The sequence below is a fragment of the Gymnoscopelus microlampas genome (genome assembly GCF_963454915.1).
Source record: "Gymnoscopelus microlampas genome assembly, chromosome: 13".
NCBI lineage: Eukaryota > Metazoa > Chordata > Actinopteri > Myctophiformes > Myctophidae > Gymnoscopelus > Gymnoscopelus microlampas.
This window is the reverse complement of record NC_139950.1, coordinates 47,413,450-47,437,413: the sequence shown is the minus strand read 5'-3', so window position 1 is coordinate 47,437,413 and position 23,964 is coordinate 47,413,450. Positions and strand designations below refer to the sequence as shown.

General features: G+C 43.7%; 1 protein-coding gene across 1 annotated transcript in view; it reads right to left on the bottom strand.

Moving 5' to 3' along the window:
- Nucleotides 1-7,259: 7,259 nt before the first annotated feature.
- alox12 (arachidonate 12-lipoxygenase) overlaps nucleotides 7,260-23,964 on the bottom strand; it is a 22,545-nt gene continuing 5,840 nt past the window's right edge. Inside the window, exons 3-15 of the mRNA XM_084076460.1 lie at nucleotides 18,075-18,276; nucleotides 16,633-16,714; nucleotides 15,921-16,043; nucleotides 14,186-14,292; nucleotides 13,844-14,016; nucleotides 12,855-12,998; nucleotides 12,077-12,280; nucleotides 11,516-11,602; nucleotides 10,699-10,868; nucleotides 9,655-9,776; nucleotides 8,558-8,658; nucleotides 8,268-8,438; nucleotides 7,260-7,814 (exon numbers count right to left, since the gene is read on the bottom strand). Coding sequence (XP_083932586.1) covers nucleotides 7,635-7,814; nucleotides 8,268-8,438; nucleotides 8,558-8,658; nucleotides 9,655-9,776; nucleotides 10,699-10,868; nucleotides 11,516-11,602; nucleotides 12,077-12,280; nucleotides 12,855-12,998; nucleotides 13,844-14,016; nucleotides 14,186-14,292; nucleotides 15,921-16,043; nucleotides 16,633-16,714; nucleotides 18,075-18,276 — 1,866 coding nt within the window. The 3' untranslated portion in view covers nucleotides 7,260-7,634. The remainder of the gene's footprint in view (nucleotides 7,815-8,267; nucleotides 8,439-8,557; nucleotides 8,659-9,654; nucleotides 9,777-10,698; nucleotides 10,869-11,515; nucleotides 11,603-12,076; nucleotides 12,281-12,854; nucleotides 12,999-13,843; nucleotides 14,017-14,185; nucleotides 14,293-15,920; nucleotides 16,044-16,632; nucleotides 16,715-18,074; nucleotides 18,277-23,964) is intronic.

The window sequence follows — 23,964 nt, the reverse complement described above, 5'->3', positions numbered from 1 at the left end:
TGACCCATCCAGGACCATCTCTGTCAAACAGGGGGAACCTGAAGACCACCAGGACCTCAGTAAGTTTAATTCCCTCTGTTTGTTTCTCTCAGGTCCAGGCTGCTAACAGTTCCACTATTAGACTAGGGATGGGTATCAGTAATGGGAAAATACAATCCAAGGGAGTGTGTATTTCACACACCGGATCCTCAACAAATTAATACAAGTCCATCGTATTAGTGGTTCCCAAATATGAGAAGTATGGTCATACATACAGACATGCAGATCCCTGGAATCTATAGATAGATGATGTTTGTTTATTCAATGCTTTACATCAATTATGTTACTGAGAAATATAAGTAAATCAACTAATACAAATAAACTAATAAAAATAAAGCAATTCCCCCCATTTAGTAACACCCAATCCACTGCCAACTTTGTAAGGTTCACTTAAACTATATAAACCAGCTAAATGGGTTATTTCTCAATTAATGTGACTAGAAGTTCGGGCCGCTGCGCGGCCCTCACATCTAGCGTCCGCGCGACGTCGCACTGTGTAGGTGTGTACATGTAGTGTGCAAGGAAGTAGTAGTGTTGAGTAATGTGATTGAGGCAAGAGAAGTATTGGGTATGAATGTAGGCGGGTTGTTGTTGATTGAAATGAGATTGCATTGTTTGTTAGATAGCATGGTTTATTGGCATGGTGTGATGTCGGACAGTGTTGGTGGCAACATGTAAATGTGAGAAAGGCAAAATAGCAGTGAAATGAAATGACATCCAGAATAACATTAACAGTGAAGCATTAATCAGGAGCAGGTGTACAGTATGTTGCATTGGGGGGAGAATACAAACAAAGGCAATGGCAATTATGTTGAAGAATGAAGGTCATTTGTCACTATGCAATCAGGGAGTAGCAGCACATGCAAAGTGTTTGAATGAGCATGTTTGGATTAATAAAAGAGTTCGGGATAAACAACGTTGTCAGTAATTCCCTCATCATTGTTCACAATGAAAACTTTGACGGCGCTGGCTCTCTTTCCCCTGGAGAAGGCTGTGTAGAGTTGGCCATGAGCGAACACAGGTTGAGGCAAGTAGATGCCAACTCGTTCGTTCTCTTGCCCCTGCCCCTTATTGATGGTAACAGAGAAAGCTAAGCGGATAGGGAACTGTCGTCTGATGAAGGTGAAGGGAAGCTCCTCATCTCTGTCATAGTGAGGTATCCTTGGGAGGAAGATTTTTTCACCCCTGTTTGTGCCAGCTGCAATCTCACACTCAATGATTTTGTCCATCATCTGCAGTACCACCATTCTGGTGCCATTCTTGAGAGTGCGGTCGGGACCTGCTTGCAGGTTTCTCAGCAGCATGACTGGGGCTCCTACTTTCAACTTGAGGTTATGATCAGGCATTCCAGAGGGTGTCAGTGAATTGAGGAATTCCACAGGCATGGAGTCCTTGTGGTCGTCCTCCAGAATTGTGTCGGCTGAAAAGTAGACTCTCTGTTCTGTAGGGAAGTCTGCCAGGCATATGTTGTTGATTTCTCTAATGTCATTATTCAGAGGAGTGTATACAGTGCCATTGAGAAGGTTGTCTTTGTTGACACATCCAGTTTGCAAGTCAGGAAAGGTGAATGAAATGAGAGTTTGGAGATCGTGAACCAAGTGGTGGGGTTGAATGCGGACCTGCCATTCTGTGTCCTCCTCGTGTGGGAGTGTTCCTTCCCCTAATGCAAGGAGATAGTGGGAGAAGTCCTTCTCTGCTGCGTGTGTTCTCATGTTGAGGTTTAGCTTGTGGTGTTTCATGTGAGGATAGAGTGTTGACATCTGGATGCATGCTGAAACTATCTGGGGCCTGCCTGCTCTTTTGATAACGGGGAGGGTTTGCCTTGGGTCTCCACCCAGGAGGACAGTTTTGCCACCCCAAGGCTGCTGTGAGTGCATGAGATCCCTCAGTGTTCTTTCCACACACTCGACGTTAAAGCGGTCAACACTGAAAATCTCGTCCCAGATGATTAAGTTGCTGTCTTTAATGAGCTTGGCCAGATTGGACTCTGCGTTGATGGCACAGACAGAGTCTTGGAAAATGGGGATTGGGATCTTAAATCGTGAATGAGCGGTCCTACCACCCTCCAGGTTCTGTGCTGCCAAGCCTGTGCTGCCCACACACAGCACAATGCCATGCTCTGCGCGTATCGTAGCAGCAATGACCTTAACGGTAAAGGTTTTGCCATATCCTGCAGGGGAGTTGAGAATGAACTGGCGTGTGATGGTTTCTTCTTGTGGGGCATGCACTGCCTGATAGACGGATTCGCAGAGTGCCATTTGTTCCGCAGTGAGCTTAGGAGCAAGCGACTGTACAATTTGTTGTTGCTGTGTTATGTTGAATTTTTCAGATCTGAAGATTTGTGTCAGCCTTTCCTGCGCAGTTAGTGGTCTTGGCTGTGGCATGTCATTGTAGTTGGATAGACCGCTGCCCATTTGTGAGAGTTCATCATCAATTGCAAGCAGTAGCTGATTTTGTATGAATGTTGTGTCTACTGCGTCTGTGGGGCACCTTTGTGCAGTGGCCTCCGCATGGAGAAAGTCTTCACTGAGCTCTGCAAAGAATCTGTCATACAGATGTTTGGGCTCTGATGGGTGACAGTAGTGGAGGATGATGGCAAAGGTTTCGCGGACTTTCCTTGGAGATGCGTAGCGTGACACCTCATGCATGGCGGTAATCCATTCTAGATCGTCCTGAAGCAAGCCCATGGCTAGAGCTGTGTCTTTGAAAGTGTCATAGTGGTTGCCATCATGTACCTTAAGGTCCTCATAGGTCTGTGGTCCTCTGATATGTGCTAGGAGCAGTTTCAAGTAGAATCTTTCTCCTTGGAGCACGGATACATTGGACATTCTTCCTATTGTACGTGGAATTTCCCTGTCCTTGGGTGCGTGGACTCTTTTATTCCACATGTGGGCCTTCCATGTGTAGAGTTCGCGTCGCTGAGGACACTGGCATTGGCCAGGGCATCCAGGTCCTTTATAGTGATGGCTGTGCCCCTGTCATTAAGGTGATGTCAGATAGTGTCAGACATCTCCATATATGGAGCTGCCTATATCAGTTATGCCCAAATATGGGACCGTGATGGCTGTGCCCCTGTCATTATGGTGATGTCAGATAGTGTCAGACATCTCCATATATGGAGCTGCCTATATCAGTTATGCCCAAATATGTGGGTTCTCTGATGTCAGACCAAAATAAGCACCCGGAAGTGAATTTCGCGCTGGGGAAGAGATTTGCATAGTATTGGGGCATAATGCGTTTCATATTTATTGTACATCATGGAAGTAGAGTAACGGTATGGGAAGCAGCCGGTTCAGAGGCAGAATATTGAGGAATTTTGGGGTAAAATGTGGAGTTAGTTGGGCCATGTGTGTGCGTGGAGACCGCGCACACACACATGTGTAGCCCCATGAGTTTGGCCGTCAATTATAGGTGCAAGATTGTATTCATTTGACTGTTGGCTTATTACACATCGTCACCTTGCTAAACTAATGGCCTAGGTCATTTTTTGAGGAAAATGATATTTTTGCCTAAGTCAGCTCCTCATGACACTGGCCACCTCTGGTAAAATCGCCCATCTCCTAATTGAAAAGGATCATGCTGTTCATTCCCCTTTTAGTATAATGGCCTAACTCCCCAGTGTGACTTAGACCAAAATAGGCTATTTTTTTGGCCTACGTCACATGGTTTTGTGACTTAGGCCAAATTATTTACTGATTTAGGCTTTTTTTTTTCAGATTTAATCCTATTTAAACCTATCTAAATCTATTATGTTACATAACTGACAGACAGTGTTATTTCTATTTAAATAGTCATCATTTGTTATAAACATTTTGGGTGAAATGATTAAGAAATATCATATAGATTTGTTTTGGATCAGTTTTTTATTTTTCCTGAAAAACATAAAAAAAATGACATAGGCCATTAGTTTAGCAAGGCGACGACATTGTATTTCTTACTTAATGTTCTACTCAGTGCTATGTCCATGCATGTTACCATGTGCTGTCTGACTTTGACATCAACATCAACATGTTCCATCCTTGATGCCCCCACCCCAGCATACCACTTTTATTCTATGCATTGGTATGCTGGGGTGGGGGCATCAAGGCCGGGGAGCTAAACAAGCTCCATAAAATCATAAAGAAGGCCAGCTCTGTGGTTGGCCTCCGCATGGAAGGGCTGCGGTCAGTCGCAGAGAGGAGGATTGGGGACAAACTAAACCCCATCCTGGTTAACCCCTCCCAGCGTTACAGACTCTTATTCATACCAACATGCATACTGAGCGTTACAGACTCTCATTCATACCAACTGCCATCAGACTGTACAGTCAGGGGCGTCACGGCCATTCACTGTGCGTACGACGCTACACCCTCACTCACATAGATCCGTGATTTCATGCCCCCCACTTTTTGAAAAAATAAAAAAATAATAATTAATTATATTTTTTTGATAATAAATCGGTAAAATCAGGCAAAAATATTAATTAAATAACCTAGCCCTAACCCTAACCCTAAAATCGAAATAAAGTAACCAAAACACGGAGAAAAAAGAACTAATAAAATGCACCCAAAAAACGCAACATTTTTAAAATACAAAATGTGTTTTACATTTGACAGTTACAATGTTTTTCACGATTTTTCAAAAATAGCAGATCTACAATATATATTATATATGTATATCTGCTATTTTTGAATAGCCAAAGTGTAAAATAAGGGGTATAGTCCACCGAAAGTCCATCCCCCCCACCTTCTGAGAGCCCGTCCGTGACGTCCCTGTGTACAGTGCTTAAAGAACTCTCTTTTTGGTCCCGTGTCTGCCCTGCTCTAATGTGTTTATATGTCCACCTGTGTTTGTTGTGTTTCTGTTTGTCTGTTGATTACTTATTTATTGTAACACTGTGCTGCTGTAACACCACAATGTCCCTTTAGGACTAATAAAGTATATCTCATCATTCCCACTCTCAACAGGCTCCGTGCAGCAGCTCTGATTCCTCTGATGAGTGATGTCCAACTAGCAACGAGATCCAAGAGGATCAACCTGTGTGATCTGATGTCTCAACTTGAATACAGAACAGTCCCTTGCCCCGCCCCCCGCCCCCCCCCCCCCCCCGCAAAAAAAAAGATATGGATGCAGGTGGTTAGTTTAGTATACAAAATCAAATAAGGTATTAACCCCTTGAACCCCAGCAATTAGACTTTTCAATTAAGTGTTCAAGTGGTTAATATAATAAAACTGTACATATATAGCTACATGTTACCATAGTTACCATAGTTTGAGCTTTTATTTAGAGCTGCTGAGCTGTTGTAGAATTAACCTGCTTGAATGAACTGCTTTTATATTAGGCTTGGTGTGACTTTGTAACTAGTTCTGCATTAATCATCATTTTATATTTGGAAGATCTTATTAACTATGCATACACATTTTTACGTTTCATTGTGTGCCTTATTAATTCCTTTTGTGAAATATGTTTTAACAACTTTCTCCATGATTTAACGCACATTCTGCACATCAGACTTCATTGTAGGCTACAAAGTAGAAAGGTTACACTCTGTGGAGCGCATATCTCTGCCAGGCTGGTTGGCCTAACCAGGGCTGTCATGATAGATTGTTGTAATACATAGGGTTCAACTTTTCTCATTTGTGGTGTCAGAAGCGAGTCTTTTTAAATAAATAAATAAATGTAGTTCTGCGGAAATTTATGTTGATTATTTTCTGCCTTGTAATTTTACTTTCTTATTGTAATTTACTCTCTTGTACTTTCACTTAGTTTTATTATATAGAATTAACCTGTAGTTGAATTGTTACAAATGTTTATTCATTAAAAAAAATACACATGAAAGAACATGATCATTAATTATCTGATTATGGAGCAGATTGTTATTAGATCTGTTTTATCGTTTCAATGACAGGATGCTCTCTTAGTGTATCGTAAGTACCTCAAAATGTAACCTTGAGTAAATGTACTTAGTTACTTTACCAAAGTCTTACCAATGCACCACAGTGGTCACAGCTTCCCAACCAGCTAAACTAACTATCCTACACTACACTCTCTCTCAAGAGCTCAAATCCATAACGTATTAGTTAAACAGTGAAAATACAACAACAATGATTGTTCAATTATATAGTGTCTCATACTTTCTGCGTTGAGCAGCTAAGCTATGACCGCTATAAGCCCATTGAAAGGGGATCGAAAGAGTGGAGTGTTTAAGCTAATCACTCGAACAAGTTTGTCTTTTAGATGTTTATTTACTAAATTACACATAATACATACATAAATCTTTAGTCTAGTACTCTAATACTACAAAGCATACGTAGGATACATGGTCAGTTACAGATAGACCTGGCGCTGGTTCATTAAGTCAGCGTCAGGCTATGATATAAACAGACGTTAGTTAAATTCACTTAGACAGACCGGTTAGTTAGGTTATTAAACCTGAAAGAGAACAAACACATAACACAACAATATTACATGACGTGATTCCTCATCCCATTATGAACACATCAGAGTTATAATCGTTACATAGTTAATTCTCACTTACTTTAGTCCATCCATTCTCTCGCCAAGTTGTTAGCAAAACTGTACCAGGTCCCTTACCCTGGCACAGCTCAATCGAATCTGAGGTCTAGTACCCAGACAGGCTATTATATCAACTTCTCACATAAGGTCCGCCTTTAGGCAGATCTCAAGCAACAGGAAGCACTAGTCTCCCATGAGGCATCGCTCTTCTCTTGGTACTGTACTGTTCTTGCCACACAAAGCCTTTGTCCCTTATCTACAACCTACCCCCGCTTGGTATGCAAGGAGCCCTTTGAAGCTACTAGCTCAGCAGGGGGCCTACTGTGGCCTTCTCGGCTCAACTTAAGGAGAACATTTCTCCAACAGGACAGTTGACAAAGTACATTACTATATCATTAATAATAATCCACAATTATCTTTCATAATCATAGATTATTTCCACAATGATGTCTTGTTCAACGCGGCTGTGTTTTAAAACTGTTGTAAGGTTTCTTTTCCACTGTGCAGGCGTATTAAACATCACTTGAGGTTTAATAAAGATCCTACGTAGAAATACTGTGTCTGTTTGTTTCTATTAATTAAATATTACGTAACCCTGCCTCATGAAATAATTTAACGACTTAAACCCTATCCTTTTATAAGGCCTCCCTCAGGGCTTTATACTAGTCACTTTTTTGTTTACATTACAGCCAGTGCAGATACTGCTGTGTATTCCGTTCAAGTGGCAAATTAAATGTGAAACACATCAACTATTAAGAAAACAAGAAGATATGTTGACAAAGACACTCCATACATTTGGAAACATATTTTTTATTTAAATCAATATCGTCTCCAGTTAATGTAGGATCATTTTAAAAGTAGGCTAACTCTCATATTCCTCTCATAGGGAATGCATTGGCAGCTGCAGTTCATAGTTCTCACGGACCTCGAGTAGTGGCGCTGTCTCAAAAGTGGCCGTGAAATTATCAGACTGCCTACAGGAAGTCACAGACATAGCATACCGGAGCGGAAGTAGGGGGGGGGGGGGGGGGGGTGGCCAGGAATAGCGTATATACAGCTGGAGCTGGGGGAGGGGTTTATATGGGGCTGGGGGAGGGGTTTATATGGTGATGCTGTTCTCGACGCAGCTGGGCAGCAGGAAGTTGTATTTGAGTTGTTCTCCGGTGTTCTGCTGAACGATCTGCTCCTCGATGTCCTTCAGGTCCGTCCTGAACCTCTGGATAACGTCCTGAGACCTCTGCTCTGTGAAGTACTGCTCTGTGTACTGTCCTAGAGGAACCTACAAACACAGGACACAATATGAAGCACTGCTCTGTGTCTCCTAGAGGAACCTACAAACACAGAACACAATATGAAGCACTGCTCTGTGTCTCCTAGAGGAACCTACAAACACAGGACACAATATGAAACACTGCTCTGTGTCTCCTAGAGGAACCTAGAGACACGGGACACAATATGAAGCACTGCTCTGTGTCTGGATAATGTTGTTCAGGAGAGGAAAGTCTGGAGCTCTCCGTTAGAACTGTTGCCCCCGCAACCCGTCTCCGGATAAGCGGCTGAAGATGGATGGACGGATTTCCAATTGTGTCTGCTCCTTTGTTTTTTCTTCATCGCTTCCAATTTCACCTGTTTATCCTGCATCCTGTATGTACTCACAGTATCTGGTTGTACTCTCCCCAGGTGTCAGGTGATGTACTTAAATACAGAGTATATACAGAGTAGATATACTCACAGCATCGGGCTGTACTCTGCCGAGGTGCCAGGTGATGGCCATCTGCAGACAGGACTGGCTGACGTCAGGCAGGGTGTCCATGATCATCTCCATGGTAACGGCGTCCTTGTCGCCGGGTGGGGGGTGTCTCATGGTGCAGGGGGTGTTGGGGACCCAGGCACACCAGTCAAACTGTGGAGGAACAAAGTACAAACGTCTGTTATTTAACCCTTTAAGACCCCGAGAAGAGCAAAGATTTAAGTTACAAGAGAGAGAGAGAGAGAGAGAGAGAGAGAGAGAGAGAGAGTCACCTGTCCATTGTTGGTAGCAGCATGCTGTGCAGTGCTAGAGAAAATGACCACAGCCAACAGAGTGGACAATTCCTGTCTGCTGCGAAGTTCACTGGACAGACCTGAGACAGACAGACAGACAGACAGACAGACAGACAGACAGACAGACAGACAGACAGACAGGTGAGCTTTCCATTATGTTTATCTCATTGCTTAGACACGAAACATTTTCACCCGCCATCTTTGGACCCCCACATTAATATTTATTCGGCCATGGACCCCCATCTATACATGTTTAGCGCCCGGGGCCCCACATAAGATTTGTGTTGTTAAAATGTGTCATAAATATTCAGAGTTGTTTTTCAAGATCTTTTTAAAATAGCAGATCTACAAGCTCACACTGCATTGCGATGCAACACTGTGAGCTTTTAGATCGTCTATTTATTCATTCATTGTACTGTCAATCACAATGAAACCAAAATGAAACAAAAAATAAAATACAAATTTAACATTTGTTGCTGATACAGTTGTTTTAAGGAACAGGGTTTAATCGCTTAAACCCTATAAGTCAACAGGGGTCAACCCTGAGAGTTACAGACCCATAAGGGTCCATTTGGTTCCATTTGTACACTCTCAGAGTTACAGACCTGTAAGGGTCCATATGGAACCCCCTCAAAGACCCATGAGGATCCCTGGACCACACTTTGAGACCCACTGGTGTAGCAGAGTGTTTCCAGTGAGTCAACACCCTGACTCTGTTCAAGCAGAATGGAACAGAGCCTTCATTAGTATCATTGTAACAACCAGAATGGAACAGAGCCTTCATTAGTATCATTGTAACAACCAGAATGGAACAGAGCCTTCATTAGTATCATTGTAACAACCAGAATGGAACAGAGCCTTCATTAGTATCATTGTAACAACCAGAATGGAACAGAGCCTTCATCAGTATCATTGTAACATCCAGAATGGAACAGAGCCTTCATTAGTATCATTGTAACAACCAGAATGGAACAGAGCCTTCATTAGTATCATTGCTAACACCTGTGAAGGAAGTAAGGAAGAGGCCCAGTTTCTTTCCAAGATGGCTGCTGTGCATATAGAGCCTGTCTCCTTACCAAACTGGGGGATGTCAGAGAATCCTTCCTTTGTGACGTCTGTGATCCAGCCCTGCAGCTCTGGGTCCTCAACCACCTCGCTGTCTGTCTCATAGTAGACCTCCACTATGCCTGACACAAAACTGACACACACACACACACACACACACACACACACACACGGACACATTCCTGTATTAAAAATGTGTCAAACCTTTGTAGATAAGTTATTTTAGAATAGACAAAGTATACATTAGCGCTTAACTGGTTAATGCTTGTTTTGTAATAAAATCTACAAAGTAGTTTTTTTAGTGGAATTAACGTTTTCAAATAATAATAATATAATATATGACCGGCGGGAAGATGCTGGCTCCGGTAGGAGACTCAACGTGTCAACTTTGAGTCTCCTATCGGAGTTATAGCATCTTCATTATCATCAAATTATTGCCTTAGGAATGTGACAAAAACTAAAACATCTCCATGAATTCAAGTCTCCATGGGATGACTAATCCATAGAAAAAGTCATTTTGGAGGTGAACTATCCCTTTAAGTGGTTAAGTACAGTACTTAGGTAAATGTACTTTCCAGGAATACAAGAACGCTCGCCCCAAAACACACTCGCCCCGGGTCAAATCCGGCGACCTCGGAGCGGTCGCCACCAGGTATTCCTAAACGTAACCTCAGTAAAACGGTGTCTATTCCTAACCTTATAACCTCAGTAAAACTATGTCGAAACCTAACCTTATTCCTAACCTTATAACCTCAGTAAAACTATGTCTAAACCTAACCTTATTCCTAACCGTATAACCTCAGTAAAACTATGTCTAAACCTAACCTCATTCCTAAACTTATAACCTCAGTAAAACTATGTCTAAACCTAACCTCATTCCTAAACTTATAACCTCAGTAAAACTATGTCTAAACCTAACCTCATTCCTAACCTTAACCTCAGTAAAACTATGTCTAAACTTAACCTTATTCCTAGTATTGCTGTTTTCTTGCTGTTTTTGACAGGGTGAGTGTGTTTTGGGGCGAGCGGTGCTCAGTAGCAGTTCAGTGGTGTACCTGTAGATGGCGTCCCACAGCATCAGGCTGTGTTCTCTATAGAAGTATTTGGGCAGCTGTTCCACTCCTCTGTCATGGAAGTCGAGTCTGGGCTGTAAAGAGGTGTACTTTAGGACCTTGTACTCTCTCTGAGACAACTGCATCAGACCCTCCCCACCTGTCGATACCACCTGCGCGTGCGCACACGCACACGCACACACACACACACACACACACACACACACACACACACACACACACACACACACACACACACACACACACACACACACACACACACAGTTGACACAGAAATGTCTTAATGTTGCAATCCGTAGCAGACATTAACCCATTAAGGTTAATGAACTGTGTCATTTTTAGATTTGAGCTAAAAAGCATTATTTTACACTTTGGGCTATTCAAAAATAGCAGATATACAAGCTCATAGCGCGGCACCGAGTGCCGCGCTACGAGCTTGTAGATCTGCTATTTTTGAAAAATCGTGAAAATGTGTGCAAATCTTTGAATATATATATTTTTAAAGCAAACATTTTTAACTCAAATCTTTGCTTCTGGGGGTCCCTGGAACAAAATCTTTTGATGGTGGTCCGCGGCCAAATACACATTTTGGGGGTCCTTGACATGAAAAAGATTGAGCACCACTGATATAGAAACTTACGTTTTTCAGAAAACTGTTGAGATTTAGGAGACATGTAGAATCAATGGGTTAAAATAATTAAAATAAATATTTTTGGAAATCTCTATGGGCGGAATGAATGGGCTTTCCATCTGTGGAACCAGAGCCGGTAAACAAAATGTTCCATTAACATGCACTGACCCTCTTGAAGATGCCGTCGCTGGAGATGAGCTGAGTGCGCCCCCTACAGTTGATCTCCAGCGTGTACCGCAGATGAGGAGCCAGCAGCTACACAGCAAGACAAGAGGAAACACACGGTTCAGTGTGTGTGTGTGTGTGTGTGTGTGTGTGTGTGTGTGTGTGTGTGTGTGTGTGTGTGTGTGCGCGTGTGTGCGTGGGTGTGTGCGCGCCTGAGTGTGCCAGGCGGCAAGTATCCGCCACTGAAAATGCTGCTCTCCTTTTTCCCCTTTACACCACATCTCTTTGCCGAAAATAGCTGATCTACAAGCTCACAACCCGTATATTAGGTGTGTAGTGGTTGTGTACCTTATAGACAGGGTGTTTGTTAGGTGCGTAGTACCTTATACACAGGGTGAACAGCTGGTAGCTGTCTCAGTGTGTAGTGAAGGTTGTGTACCTTATAGACAGAGTGTTTGTTAGGTGTGTAGTACCTTATAAACAGGGTGAACAGCTGGTAGCTGTCTCAGTGTGTAGTGACGGTTGTGTACCTCATAGACAGGGTGTTTGTTAGGTGTGTAGTACCTTATAAACAGGGTGAACAGCCGGTAGCTGTCTCAGTGTTGCCACACAGAACACCTCCACCACCAGGTGTGTTCTGAGGAGGTGGGACAACACCTGGAACACCTGGAACTCGGCGTGACGGACCCACATCTTGGCCAATAGCCAGGCCAGAGGAGGGTCACATGGTAGGAAGATGGGCGTGGCCAGGCCCGGCGTCTGGCCGAGCTGCAGTGAAAGGAAATATGGGAGGATTTAGTGACTCATAACCAGTATGTCCTAATAAAGAAACATGGGTGGAGTTAGTGATTCATGTCCTAATAAGGAAACATGGGCGGAGTTAGTGATTCATAACCTGTATATCCTAATAAGGAAACATGGGAAGTGGGCGGTGTGGTCACAGTGGTCATCACAGTGATGGAGGTTGACTTCACGTTGAATTCACTTAAAAAAAAACATAAATGTGTTTTTTTTAAGTGCATAGTAGTAGTTTATAGGGCTATGCACATGTGTCATGTGTTTCACTAGCCAATCACAGTCCTGAATAGAGTCAACCAGTGTACAATGGTGGCCAATCACGGTGCAGGGTTAGGGGGGTACAATGGTGGCCAATCACAGCGCAGGGTTGGGGGGGTACAATGGGTGGGGGGGGGTACAATGGTGGCCAATCACAGTGCAGCGAATGTCGATGTCCAAACCTCACATATAGGGGCGGTTGCACCGCCCAAGAATACCTCAACATTGTACCTAACTACAGCACTTGAGTAAATGTACTTAGTTACTTTCCACCACTGGTCAGCACCTGTATAGCGATAGGCATCAGGTCTTGGTCAGGGTTCAGGTACAGCAGACAGAGAGGAGCTGTGATGTGTTGAGGTTTTCCTCTGATCACGTTGGCTGTGATTCCATCCATGATGGCGAAGTCCACCAGGTAGATGTTACCTGCCTGAGAAGACAGGGGGCGGCAGAGAGCTTATAGGAAGATATAGCATATAGTCCAGTGGTTCTAAAACATTGTCATATGACGGAGGACCCCCAAATGTATATATATATATATATATATATTGAGAAATGCCAGGGACCCCAATACAAGATATTGTGATATTAAAATGTTTCATAGTTTTTCGATATTGTTTTGAAAATAGCTGATCCAAAAGATCACAAAATTGGTTAACTCGTTGACTGCCAGAGTTAAAACATCGTCTATTGTCCCCTTGCCAGCGAACACGAGCGATTTTACTGTACGATTTGAAAAAGTATAATTCCAAACATGCAAACATGACCCGCTTTAATTACTTCAGTCTATATCATAGTAGCTTAATGACTAGTATTAACATTCTATTTCTACTTTTTTATGTCCAATGTATTTGTATTTAAATGAATAAAGTTAACATGAGTATAACTTAATGAAATCAATATATTACTTTTCAGGATTCCTGAAAAAAAAAAAGATCAGAATTCCAATAAAAAAATAGCCGATCTAAAAGCTCAAAACGCGTCGCACTGCGACGCGTTTGGAGCTTGTAGATCTGCTATTTTTGCTACTTTTGTGTGACATAGAATGGCGAAGTAATTTACGAAAACAAGTTAAAATACGAAGATAAGAGGTGCCTGCCCTCTGACAGCATATGCAATGTGTCCCTCTGGAGTGAGTGTGGAAACATAGTGACCCTCTCCATCATCAACGTTGCATCACCCCTGGCGTAGTTGCTTTAATGTTCATGTAGTAACACAGTGGTTGTGACTGTGTACGGGTTGAAGCGGTGCGTTGCACGTTAATGTCAAACCTACGTTGAGCTCCTTGGTCAGGTCGGTGCGGGGGGCCAGGGAGCGCTGCACCATGTCTGCTGTGACCGGGAAGTTGTCTGGGATCCTCTGGATCCTCTGGATCATCCTGGGGTTTGAACCGTTCAGACACTGGTACCCAAAGAACCAGTCCTCCTTCCAGTGCTCCATACAGTACTCTGAAACATGACAATAATACATTATTAATGTATTAATTAAAGAACCAGTCCTCCTTCCAGTGCTCCATGCAGTACTCTGAAACATGACAATAATACATTATTAATGTACAGTATTAATTAAAGAACCAGTCCTCCTTCCAGTGCTCCATAGAGAACTCTGAAGACTCACCAGCGATGGGGCTTCTGAGTTTCCAGAAGATCCGTTTAAAGTCTTCCAGATCGTCCCAGGATTTCCCAAACCTGATGGTCAACTTCTTCAATGACAACTCTATCAACCTGAGAGAGAGAGAGAGAGAGAGAGAGAGAGAGAGAGCGAGAGCGAGAGCGAGAGCGTGAGAGAGAGAGATGTTCTATAAAGCAATGGTTATGGTTCTCAAACTTTTTCGAGTGAAGGACCGCCAAATTTATATATATTTGGCCGCGGACCCCCATCTGAAAAAACATTGTGCCAGGGACCCCCAGAAGAGAAGAAGAGAAAGATGAGAAATAATTTTAAAAAATGTCTTAAAGGGATACTAGGTAACTTCACAGATCTGTGTTTGTACACACACACACTCCCCCCTCCCCTCTCTGACAGGTATCAAAGTGATTGCTGTCTTTGATGCATTCATTGATTAGAGAGAGCACTAACGAGTTTGACACTTTTATGGCCCTCAACTCAATTGCACAACCCCTTTGAAGTTCAAAGGGATCAATTAAGAGCTCCGGCCTCTCCCCCCCTCTCCCCCCACAGACTGTTCAGTCCCTGCAAAGAGATGAATGTCAATACAAACAGTGGAACAAAACCAAAATACAGCCAGAGGGATGTGTCTTTCTGCAGGAAAAATCTAAATAAATATCTAACTATATAAATGGCGAGCGACTTCCGCACCCTAGGTGCGACACCCCACAGCTCTGTTATCGAATAAACAACGCACCGCCAGACCACATGTCGCCAACTGACTCGCCACGGCGGCCGCGCTGAATTTACGCGTCGCGTAGGGGACATCTCATTGCTCACTACACCTTTTCCACCGCGCAACATAATTAATTCTACTCACCAAATGTCGGACAAAACGGAAGGGGAGGCAGCTTCGTACCGTTTACCGTGCACACCACCGACACCGCACGGCGACGGGTTTCGCCGAAACAACACGAGCGGCCGCCATTGCACTCTGCCCATGTCCTCCACAACAGCACACACACAGCTCCTTTGCTTCAACCCCCCCCCCCTTCTTACGTACCTCCTTTGTTCCACCCAGGCCGTTACTTTCACTTCACTCATGTCTCGATCACAATATGTCCGTCCTTCACGTGCCATGTTCATCCCAAACACAAAAACAAACAGCCACAGCACAGCACGCTGCCCACGGTAATCTGCTAAACAAACCTGCCTAGGTTCATGACACCACAGGACTCGACAGTGATGTCATCATTATGCAACCCGGAAGTACAAATACCAAGGATAGGTCAGTGATGTCAGTCGGGTTGCCAAGTTTGCTGCCAGGTTTTAAAAAACAAGCGACAGAAACAAGCAAACCGTGCATGAAAAAAAAAAAAACTGCCGAAGGGGTCCGCCATGTTCCAGGGGGGTCCCCGGGGGTCCCAACACTCACAGGGGTCGGCGGACCACCAGGGGGTCCGCGGACCACCAAAGTAACAATCACTATTAACATTTTTTTTTTTTTTTTTTTTTTTTTCCTTTTGGACACTTTTACTCCGGCGATTTGGGTACCCCAATATACACGCACCCACGCTGGGCCCCGTGCGCGGCTGGGGTTGAGGGGGGCGTAGCCCCCCGAAACTCTAGTATATATATATATGTATTCATTTAGGCTCAAAGTCACCTAGTCTCCCTTTCACATTTTCAAGATTTTTCAAGTATACATACTTAAGCTGACAACAACAACATCACATGGACTCACGCATAATGTAAAGATCCCTCAAAGTCGCTGCGCTTCTCGTTGTCAAAGCGGACGTCCTGGGGGAGGTCGGCCTCCGTCTTGGCATCGATGCATTTGGGGATACCAGGCGCCCACTGTAGCCACCTGACACACACACACACACACACACACACACACACACACACACACACACACACACACACACACACACACACACACACACACACACACACACACACACACACACACACACACACACACACACACACACACACACACACACACACACGACTTGGACTTTTTGCTCTTATTATAGTTGAGGGCCAACTGTCCCCACAATAGAATTTGAGAAATAGACTATTATACTATAATAGACATTGTGAGATCAATTGTCCTTGTTCTCTGGAGAGAAACGGTGGTCTTGTAATGAAAACTTTAATCACAATTAAAAAATATTGGCACACACCAATAAATGTAACACACAAACAAATACTCTGATTACTCTTGGCTGTGAGTACTTTGTCCTCCATTCATTTGAAGAGTGTATGGATGGGTTATAATTCTTCATTAGAGGTTGGGTTTAGGGGTTAGGGGGGTTTAGGGGTTTAGGGGGGTTGGAGGCATGCAGTTGCGCGATGGCATCGCACATCTCGCATATGTACAAGCTCACTACAACACTTTGAATTGCGTCGTATTGTACGCTTGTAGATCAGCGGTATTTGAGGTGCGTTACCTGTAAGTGTTTTGTCGGTCCTGCAGTTCTGTCTTTCTGTGGTCTTTCAGCAGAGGCAGGCTCTCATCACACCATCTCTTGGCTGAGAACAAGCAGGAAACCAGTGTTAAAGCCGTCGACTAAAACTATCACCAAAAATGTTTTCCGTTGACTACCGTTTTTCGCTGACATTTTTTTTTTAATAGATAGATAAAAACGGGCAGAGACTCTTCAAAGGAATAGTTCAACCCCAAAAAAAAAACGTATTTTCAACAGATTAGTCACCCCATGGAGATATTTTTTTGTTTTTGTCTCATTCCTAAGCCAATAATTTGATGACCAGCGGACTGGTAGGCAGATTAGATGTTCCGGTAGGAGACACAAAGGAGACTCTTTGTGTCTCCTACCGGAACCGCTGCCAGTCATCAAATTATTGTCTTAGGAATGAGACAAAAACTAAAACAATATCCATGAATTCAAGTCTCCTTGGGATGACTAATCCATAGAAAGAAAAGTCATAGTGGGGGTGAATTATCCCTTTAAATTAAAGAAAGCCTTTAATAGTCTGGCTAATGCATGGCAAGAATTTAAAAAATACACCAACGCTTTGCGGCAACAATGCTTTGTTACCTGTGCTAATTAATGACTAATGTACCATTTAGCAATAAACCAAAACATTAGTTTATAGACACATTTACTTGGGTTAAAAAAAACTCATTTCAGTTCAGGATCATATTATCCAGGGACAACATTCCAAAGATGTCACACCTACATATGATGTGACATGACATAACTCAGTGTGTGCTGAGTACACAACCTGTAAACACTCACAACACACACACAGGCACACGCACACGCGCACACACACACTGTCTGCAAGACCCTTGCATTGTAGCCTAGAGAGCAAGGGTTCCCAAACCTTTCAGGCCGCGACCCCCAAGTTCATCATAATCAAAGTCATCACCCCACAGATAAATATTGTAAAAAATCTTACTTAAAGGAGAATTTTGGACTAAAGTTGTATTACCTTTTCTATGATGTTATGATATCTTAGGATGAATGGTACAGTAGAAAAATTTCATAACTCCACCCCTGGTCCGCCACAGCTTAAAAGGTGCGTGGATAGGCCTTAGGTTAGATCACATATTTTAATAACTTTTTTTTTTTTGTGAGAGATCTGACGTTCATAGTGAGCTTGTAGATCTGCTATTTTTGCTACTTTTGTGTGACATAGAATGGCGAAGTACGGCATTCATTTACGAAAAAAGTTAAGATACGGACATAAGAGCTGTCTGCCCGACAGAATATGTCATGTGACCCTCTGGAGTGAGTGTGGAAATATAGTGGCCCTCTGCATCATCAAAGTTGCTTCACCCCTGACATAAGACATGAGGTGGTCCTCATGGTGGTCTTATATGAATGAGGTCATGTGGTCTTATAGGTGGTCCTCATGGTGGTCTCACCCGTCCCCTCTCTGATCTCCAGCTGGACGTCTCCGATCAGCCAGCGGTAGCAGGGGAAGGTGAGCACGCTGCCGCCCCCTGGAGGCTCCACGCTGACATAGCGACAGAACCAGTTGTCCTCCACCCAGTATCTCTGCTTCTCCAGCCTGACCAGGAGCACCTCACCTACTGGACCCTCACTGTGGACCACGTACTGGTCTGTCTGAGAGAGAGACATAGAGAGAGAGAGAGAGAGAGAGAGAGAGAGAGAGAGAGAGAGAGAGAGAGAGAGAGAGAGAGAGAGAGATCACCTAGTGGACCCCCACTATCAATGTTTTTGTGAGATCCACTGATCCGACCGGCTTCCCACTCAGCGCATCACGCCCTCAGGTACTCGAGTTTGAAGTCGTCTGTTCCATACAGTATATGGGCATGCCCATATATGGGCCTAACAGTCGGACAGGCGGTTATGGACAACCGGATCTCCATATGTCTATATATGGGCATATCGGTTGGGTTACCGACTTAGAAGTCAGTCACGATCATCGTTGTGTATATACAATGTTTTTGTTTGCTTGTTTACACTATCTTTGGTAATAAAATGGATTCACGTTGATGTGTGTTTTCAGTTTTTCTCTCTTTTTTTAGGGGGAGGGGGGGTATTTGTCAGGGACAAGAATGAAAAAGGTCAGAACAACATACCACTACTCAAAATCAAAACTGAGACCAACTGAAGATACGTTTCATATAAAACTAAACTACTAGGCGTATGAATAGTTTTAGTTGGTTTTGACGCACGCACGCACGCACACACACACACACAGACAGACAGACAGACAGACAGACAGACAGACAGACAGACAGACAGACAGACAGACAGACAGACAGACAGACAGACAGACAGACAGACAGACAGACAGACAGACAGACAGACAGACAGACAGACAGACAGACAGACAGACACACACACACACACACACACAGACAGACAGACAGACAGACAGACAGACACTGTCATTTGTTGCTATTGGCCGTCATAGCTGCCAGTTCCCACTTGATGTTGTGTGGGAGTTCTGACTGCTCCAGATCGTACTGAATAACTGCTAGTTTACACAGCGTCTTCAGACTAGGACTCAAGTCTAAGATGAACAGGTCATCAGCTAGAGTTGGTGTGGATACGTTTTCTTCTTTATATCCTCCAAAGATGATGACACGATCTCCCACCATGCAACAGCACAGCCTATGCGCATATGTAAATGGCTGGTCTTTCCCTTAGGGGGTTGACCTTGTTCCAGGAGAAGCTCTCTGAATTGAATTTCCACAGATCTTTGAGTGTAGTTTTATGATTTCCTCCCCCAAATATGTACAGCTCTCCATTGTAGGTTTTGATTGATTGATGTACTTTATTTAGTAAGACATGAGAACAGTACATGGCAGTACATAACAGTACATGGAAGTACAAATTCGCAATACAAGGTCTACTAAACTGGATAGCTCAGTTAAGCACGTAGCTTGTTTAAGATGAGATCCCCATGCACACAAATCATGTTGACATATAAGAGACAGACAGATATACACACTACTATACAGAATGTCATACAATCAGTTTACAGGTTACTGGTATGAAGTATGAAGGGTGAAAAATATGTACAAAAAAGAAAGAGAGGGGGGGGGGTAGGTTAGGTTAGGACATGGGGTAGGTTAGGACTTGGACAGGGGCCATTTTTGAATTGCAGCCTCCTGAAGGTGTATTTTTAGGGCATTTTTGAAAGTAAGTAGGGTTTTACACTCCTTTACTCCTTTTGGTAGGGCATTCCACATTTTAGATGAATAGCATGAGAAAGAGTTCATTCCCTTTGTTGTGCCAAATCTGGGTTGAACATGGTTTGTGGAGCTGCCTCTGGTGTTATGATCATGGACTTGATTAACATTTTGGAAGTATTTTGACAAATACAGGGGGATCCCAATGTTGTGGTGTATCTTAAAGACCAGGCCCATAGCAAGTTGCTGTACTCTGTCCTCAACCCTAAGCCATCCAAGCCTAGCAAAATGGGCATGGGTTAGATGGGCTTTGTAATTGAGGCCAAGAAGTAGCCTTACAAGTTTGTTTTGGGATGTTTGGAGCCTTGTTTTTAGGGCCTTGGAGGTGTTGTGATACCACGAAGTGCATGCATAATCATAATGACCTTGTATGAGGGCCCCTACAAGAATCTTCAGAGTATTCTTACTGACTTTACGAACAAGCCTCCACATCCTCCGTGTTATTTTGTGGACCTTTTTGATCGTCTTTTCAGCGTTTTTGTCACCTGAGAGGTTTGCCTCCAAGATGGAACCCAGGTAGGTAATTTCCTCCTTTCTTGTGATAACATTTTCACCCACTTTGATCGTGAAACTCTCAGCCTTTCTAAGGTTAGGGTTGGACCCAAAGAGGATGGATTCAGTTTTACCCAGGTGTAATGAGAGTTTGTTGTCGGAGAGCCAGATGCAGATCTTGTTGAGTTCAGTGCTGAGAGTTTTCTCAACCTGCAGCCTGTCCCTGTCCGAGACCAGCAGAGCCGAGTCATCTGCGAACAGGAACAGTTTGCAGTCGCAAGCTGAGGACATATCATTCACATATATCAGGAACAGTAGTGGTCCTAGTATGCTTCCTTGAGGAACACCACAAGTCACTGGGAGGGGAGGGGACTGGGTGCCGTTTACTTCCACCACTTGCTCCCTCCCTTCCAGGTAGGATCTCATCCAGTTCACCGACGTGTCATCAAAGCCTATTGCTTTGAGCTTATTGATCATAATTGGGTGATTAACGGTGTCAAAAGCCTTCTGGAGGTCCAGCATGACCATGCCGCAATATTTGCCCTTGTCGACATCTTGTTTGATAGAGTCGTTCAAATAGAGAAGGCATGTGTCAGTGGAGTGGTTTGTTCTGAAACCAGATTGGAATTCGTAAATTAGATTTTTTTCGGCAAGGTACTTATCAACCTGTTCATAGACTATTTTTTCCATGACTTTCGAGATGGAGCTAAGAATAGAAATAGGGCGGTAGTTGCCAGGGTCTAATTGGTTTCCTTTTTTGTACAGAGGGGTCACTCTTGCTTTTTTGAAGTCGTTAGGGACCCGTCCCTGTATGATGGAGAGGTTTATTATGTGGGTAATGATTGGGGCAATGGAGGCGGCTGAGTCTTTTAGAAATTTAGCGGGGATGTTGTCGGGACCTGTGGCTCTGTGTTGTTGGAGTGCACTCAATTTTTTAAACACCTCATCTGTTGACACAGGGGAGAGTTTAAAATCATCTTTGCGTACACCCTGTTTATCGTAAAATGAATCAACATACTCTCCACCATGACTCCCAGAGTGAGGGGGTAGTTTTTCAACTAACTCTGAGGCCACGGTCGTGAAGAATATGTTGAGGATTTTACTCACTTCCCGTTTGGATGAAATGAGAGTGTCATTCACCTTGAGGTTTATGTTTGTAAACCTGGTTTTCAATTTCTTGCTGCAGCCTAGTAGGTTGTTGAATAGCTTCCAGAGCTCACGTGGTTTGTTTTGATTTTCCTCAATTTTGCCATCGAGGTAGCTTTTTTCTGCTAACAACAGCATGCCATTAACCTTGTTTCTTAGCATGGTAAAGCATGGTAAAGGTAAAGGCTGAATGACCCCAGCATGCTTCTGGAAGAGGCTGTGCAGAAGGTGTGTTCAGCCAGCAGTTGGTCTCTGTGTCAAACACTCTGATGATGTTGTTGCCGGAGGAGGCTCCGCCCCCAAATACAAACATCTTTGTCCCGATGATGGTGGCAGAGTGACCTTCTGAAGCAGGTGGTGGAGAGTCTCTGGTGTTAATTAAAGACCAGACCATTGTGGTGGTGTCCAACTTGTAGATGTCATTAGTGCATCCAGTCAGCTGGGTGGTTCCTCCATGGACATACATGACCTTCCCAAAGACACAGGCTGAGTGGTTGTACCTTGAACTTGGAACATCCCCAGAAACCTCTTCGCGCGCGCGCGGGGGGGGACACATGCACGCGCGCTGCGCGCGTGCATGTGTCCCGTATCATGCGTAGAGACCCTGTGGAGTCTAAAGCGGCACTGGGCCCTGGCCTCCCTAGGTTGGCAGAGGGAAGGTAGTGCCCAGGATTACATAGACAATTGGCACTGGGTGTTAAAAATAGGGTTACAAAATTGTGGGATAAAAATGTAAGAAAAAAAAAACTTCATATATGGGGATTTGTACTTTTATCAATGTTTTTGTGAGATCCAATGATCCGACCGATTTCCCACTCAGCGCATCACGCCCTCAGGTACTCAAGTTTGAAGTGATCTGTCCCATACAGTATATGGGCATGCCCATATATGGGCCTAACAGTCGGATAGGCGGTTCTGGACAACCGGATATCCATATGTCTATATATGGGCATATCGGTTGGGTTACCGAGTTAGAAGTCAGTCACGATCATCGTTGTGTATATACAATGTTTTCGTTTTCTTGTTTACACTATCTTTGCTAATAATGGATTCACGTTGATGTGTATTTTCAGTTTTTCTCTCTTTTTTTTGGGTGGGGGGGTATTACTTTTAGTTTTAGTTTGTCTTAATAATAATAATATGGAGTATTTGTCAGAACAAGAATGAAAAAGGTCAGAAAAACACACCACTTAAAGTATTCAGATCAAAACTTAGACCAACTGAAGATACTTTTCATACAACTAAACTACTAGGCGTATGAATAGTTTTAGTTGGTTTTGTAAAGAATATATTTTCAGTTAGGTTTTTTTTCAGTTAAATGTTTTAGTTTTTTCCACTACTTTTAGTTAACTATAACAACCTTGCTAGGAACCACTCTGTAGAAGACACGCACACACAAATATTTTTCCCCCCATTGTCTGTAACATGTTCTCTGTCATTGTCATGTGTTGCTATTGGCCGTCATGGCTGCCAGTTCCCACTTGATGTCGTGTGGGAGTTCTGACTGCTCCAGATCGTACTGAATAACTGCTAGTTTACACAGCGTCTTCAGACTAGGACTCAAGTCTAAGATGAACAGGTCATCAGCTAGAGTTGGTGTGGATCCGTTGCCGTCTTTATATCCTCCAAAGATGATGACACGATCTCCCACCATGCAACAGCACAGCCTATACAGACATGTAAATGGCTGGTCTGTCCCTTTGGGCTCAACCTTCTTCCAGGAGAAGCTCTCTGGACTGAATTTCCACAGATCTTTGAGTGTAGTTTTATGATTTCCTCCACCAAATATGTACAACTCTCCATTGTAGGTAAAGGCTGAATGACCCCAGCCTGCTTCTGCAAGAGGCTGTGCAGAAGATGTGTTCAGCCAGCAGTTGGTCTCTGTGTCAAACACTCTGATGTTGTTGTCGAAGAAGACTCCACCCCCAATACCAACATCTTTGTCCCGATGATGGTGGCAGAGTGACCTTCTGAAGCAGATGGTGGAGAGCCTCTGGTGTTAATTAAAGACCAGACCATTGTGGTGGTGTCCAACTTGTAGATGTCATTAGTGCGTCCAGTAAGCTGGGTGTATCCTCCATGGACATACATGACCTTCCCCAAGACACAGGCTGAGTGGTTGTACCTTGAACTTGGAACATCCCCAGAAACCTCTGGTATGACCCATCTGTGTGTGTCAACATCAAACGCATAAAGAACATCACAGAACTCCTTGACACGTTGTCCTGCCATGTAGTAACACCCCCCCAGATGTAGACCACATGGTCTATCAGCACAGCTGTATGGCTGTAGAGCTTGTGACGTTCTCTTCTTCTTCCGGTTGTAACCGGAGGCAACGTCCTCCAGCGTAAGACACAGTGTTGAAGACATTCACATCGATTGTGATCCATGCTGTAGCTTCTGGAATCTGTAAAGGAATAAACCTGGTGTCCAACTGCAACTACAGCTTGAC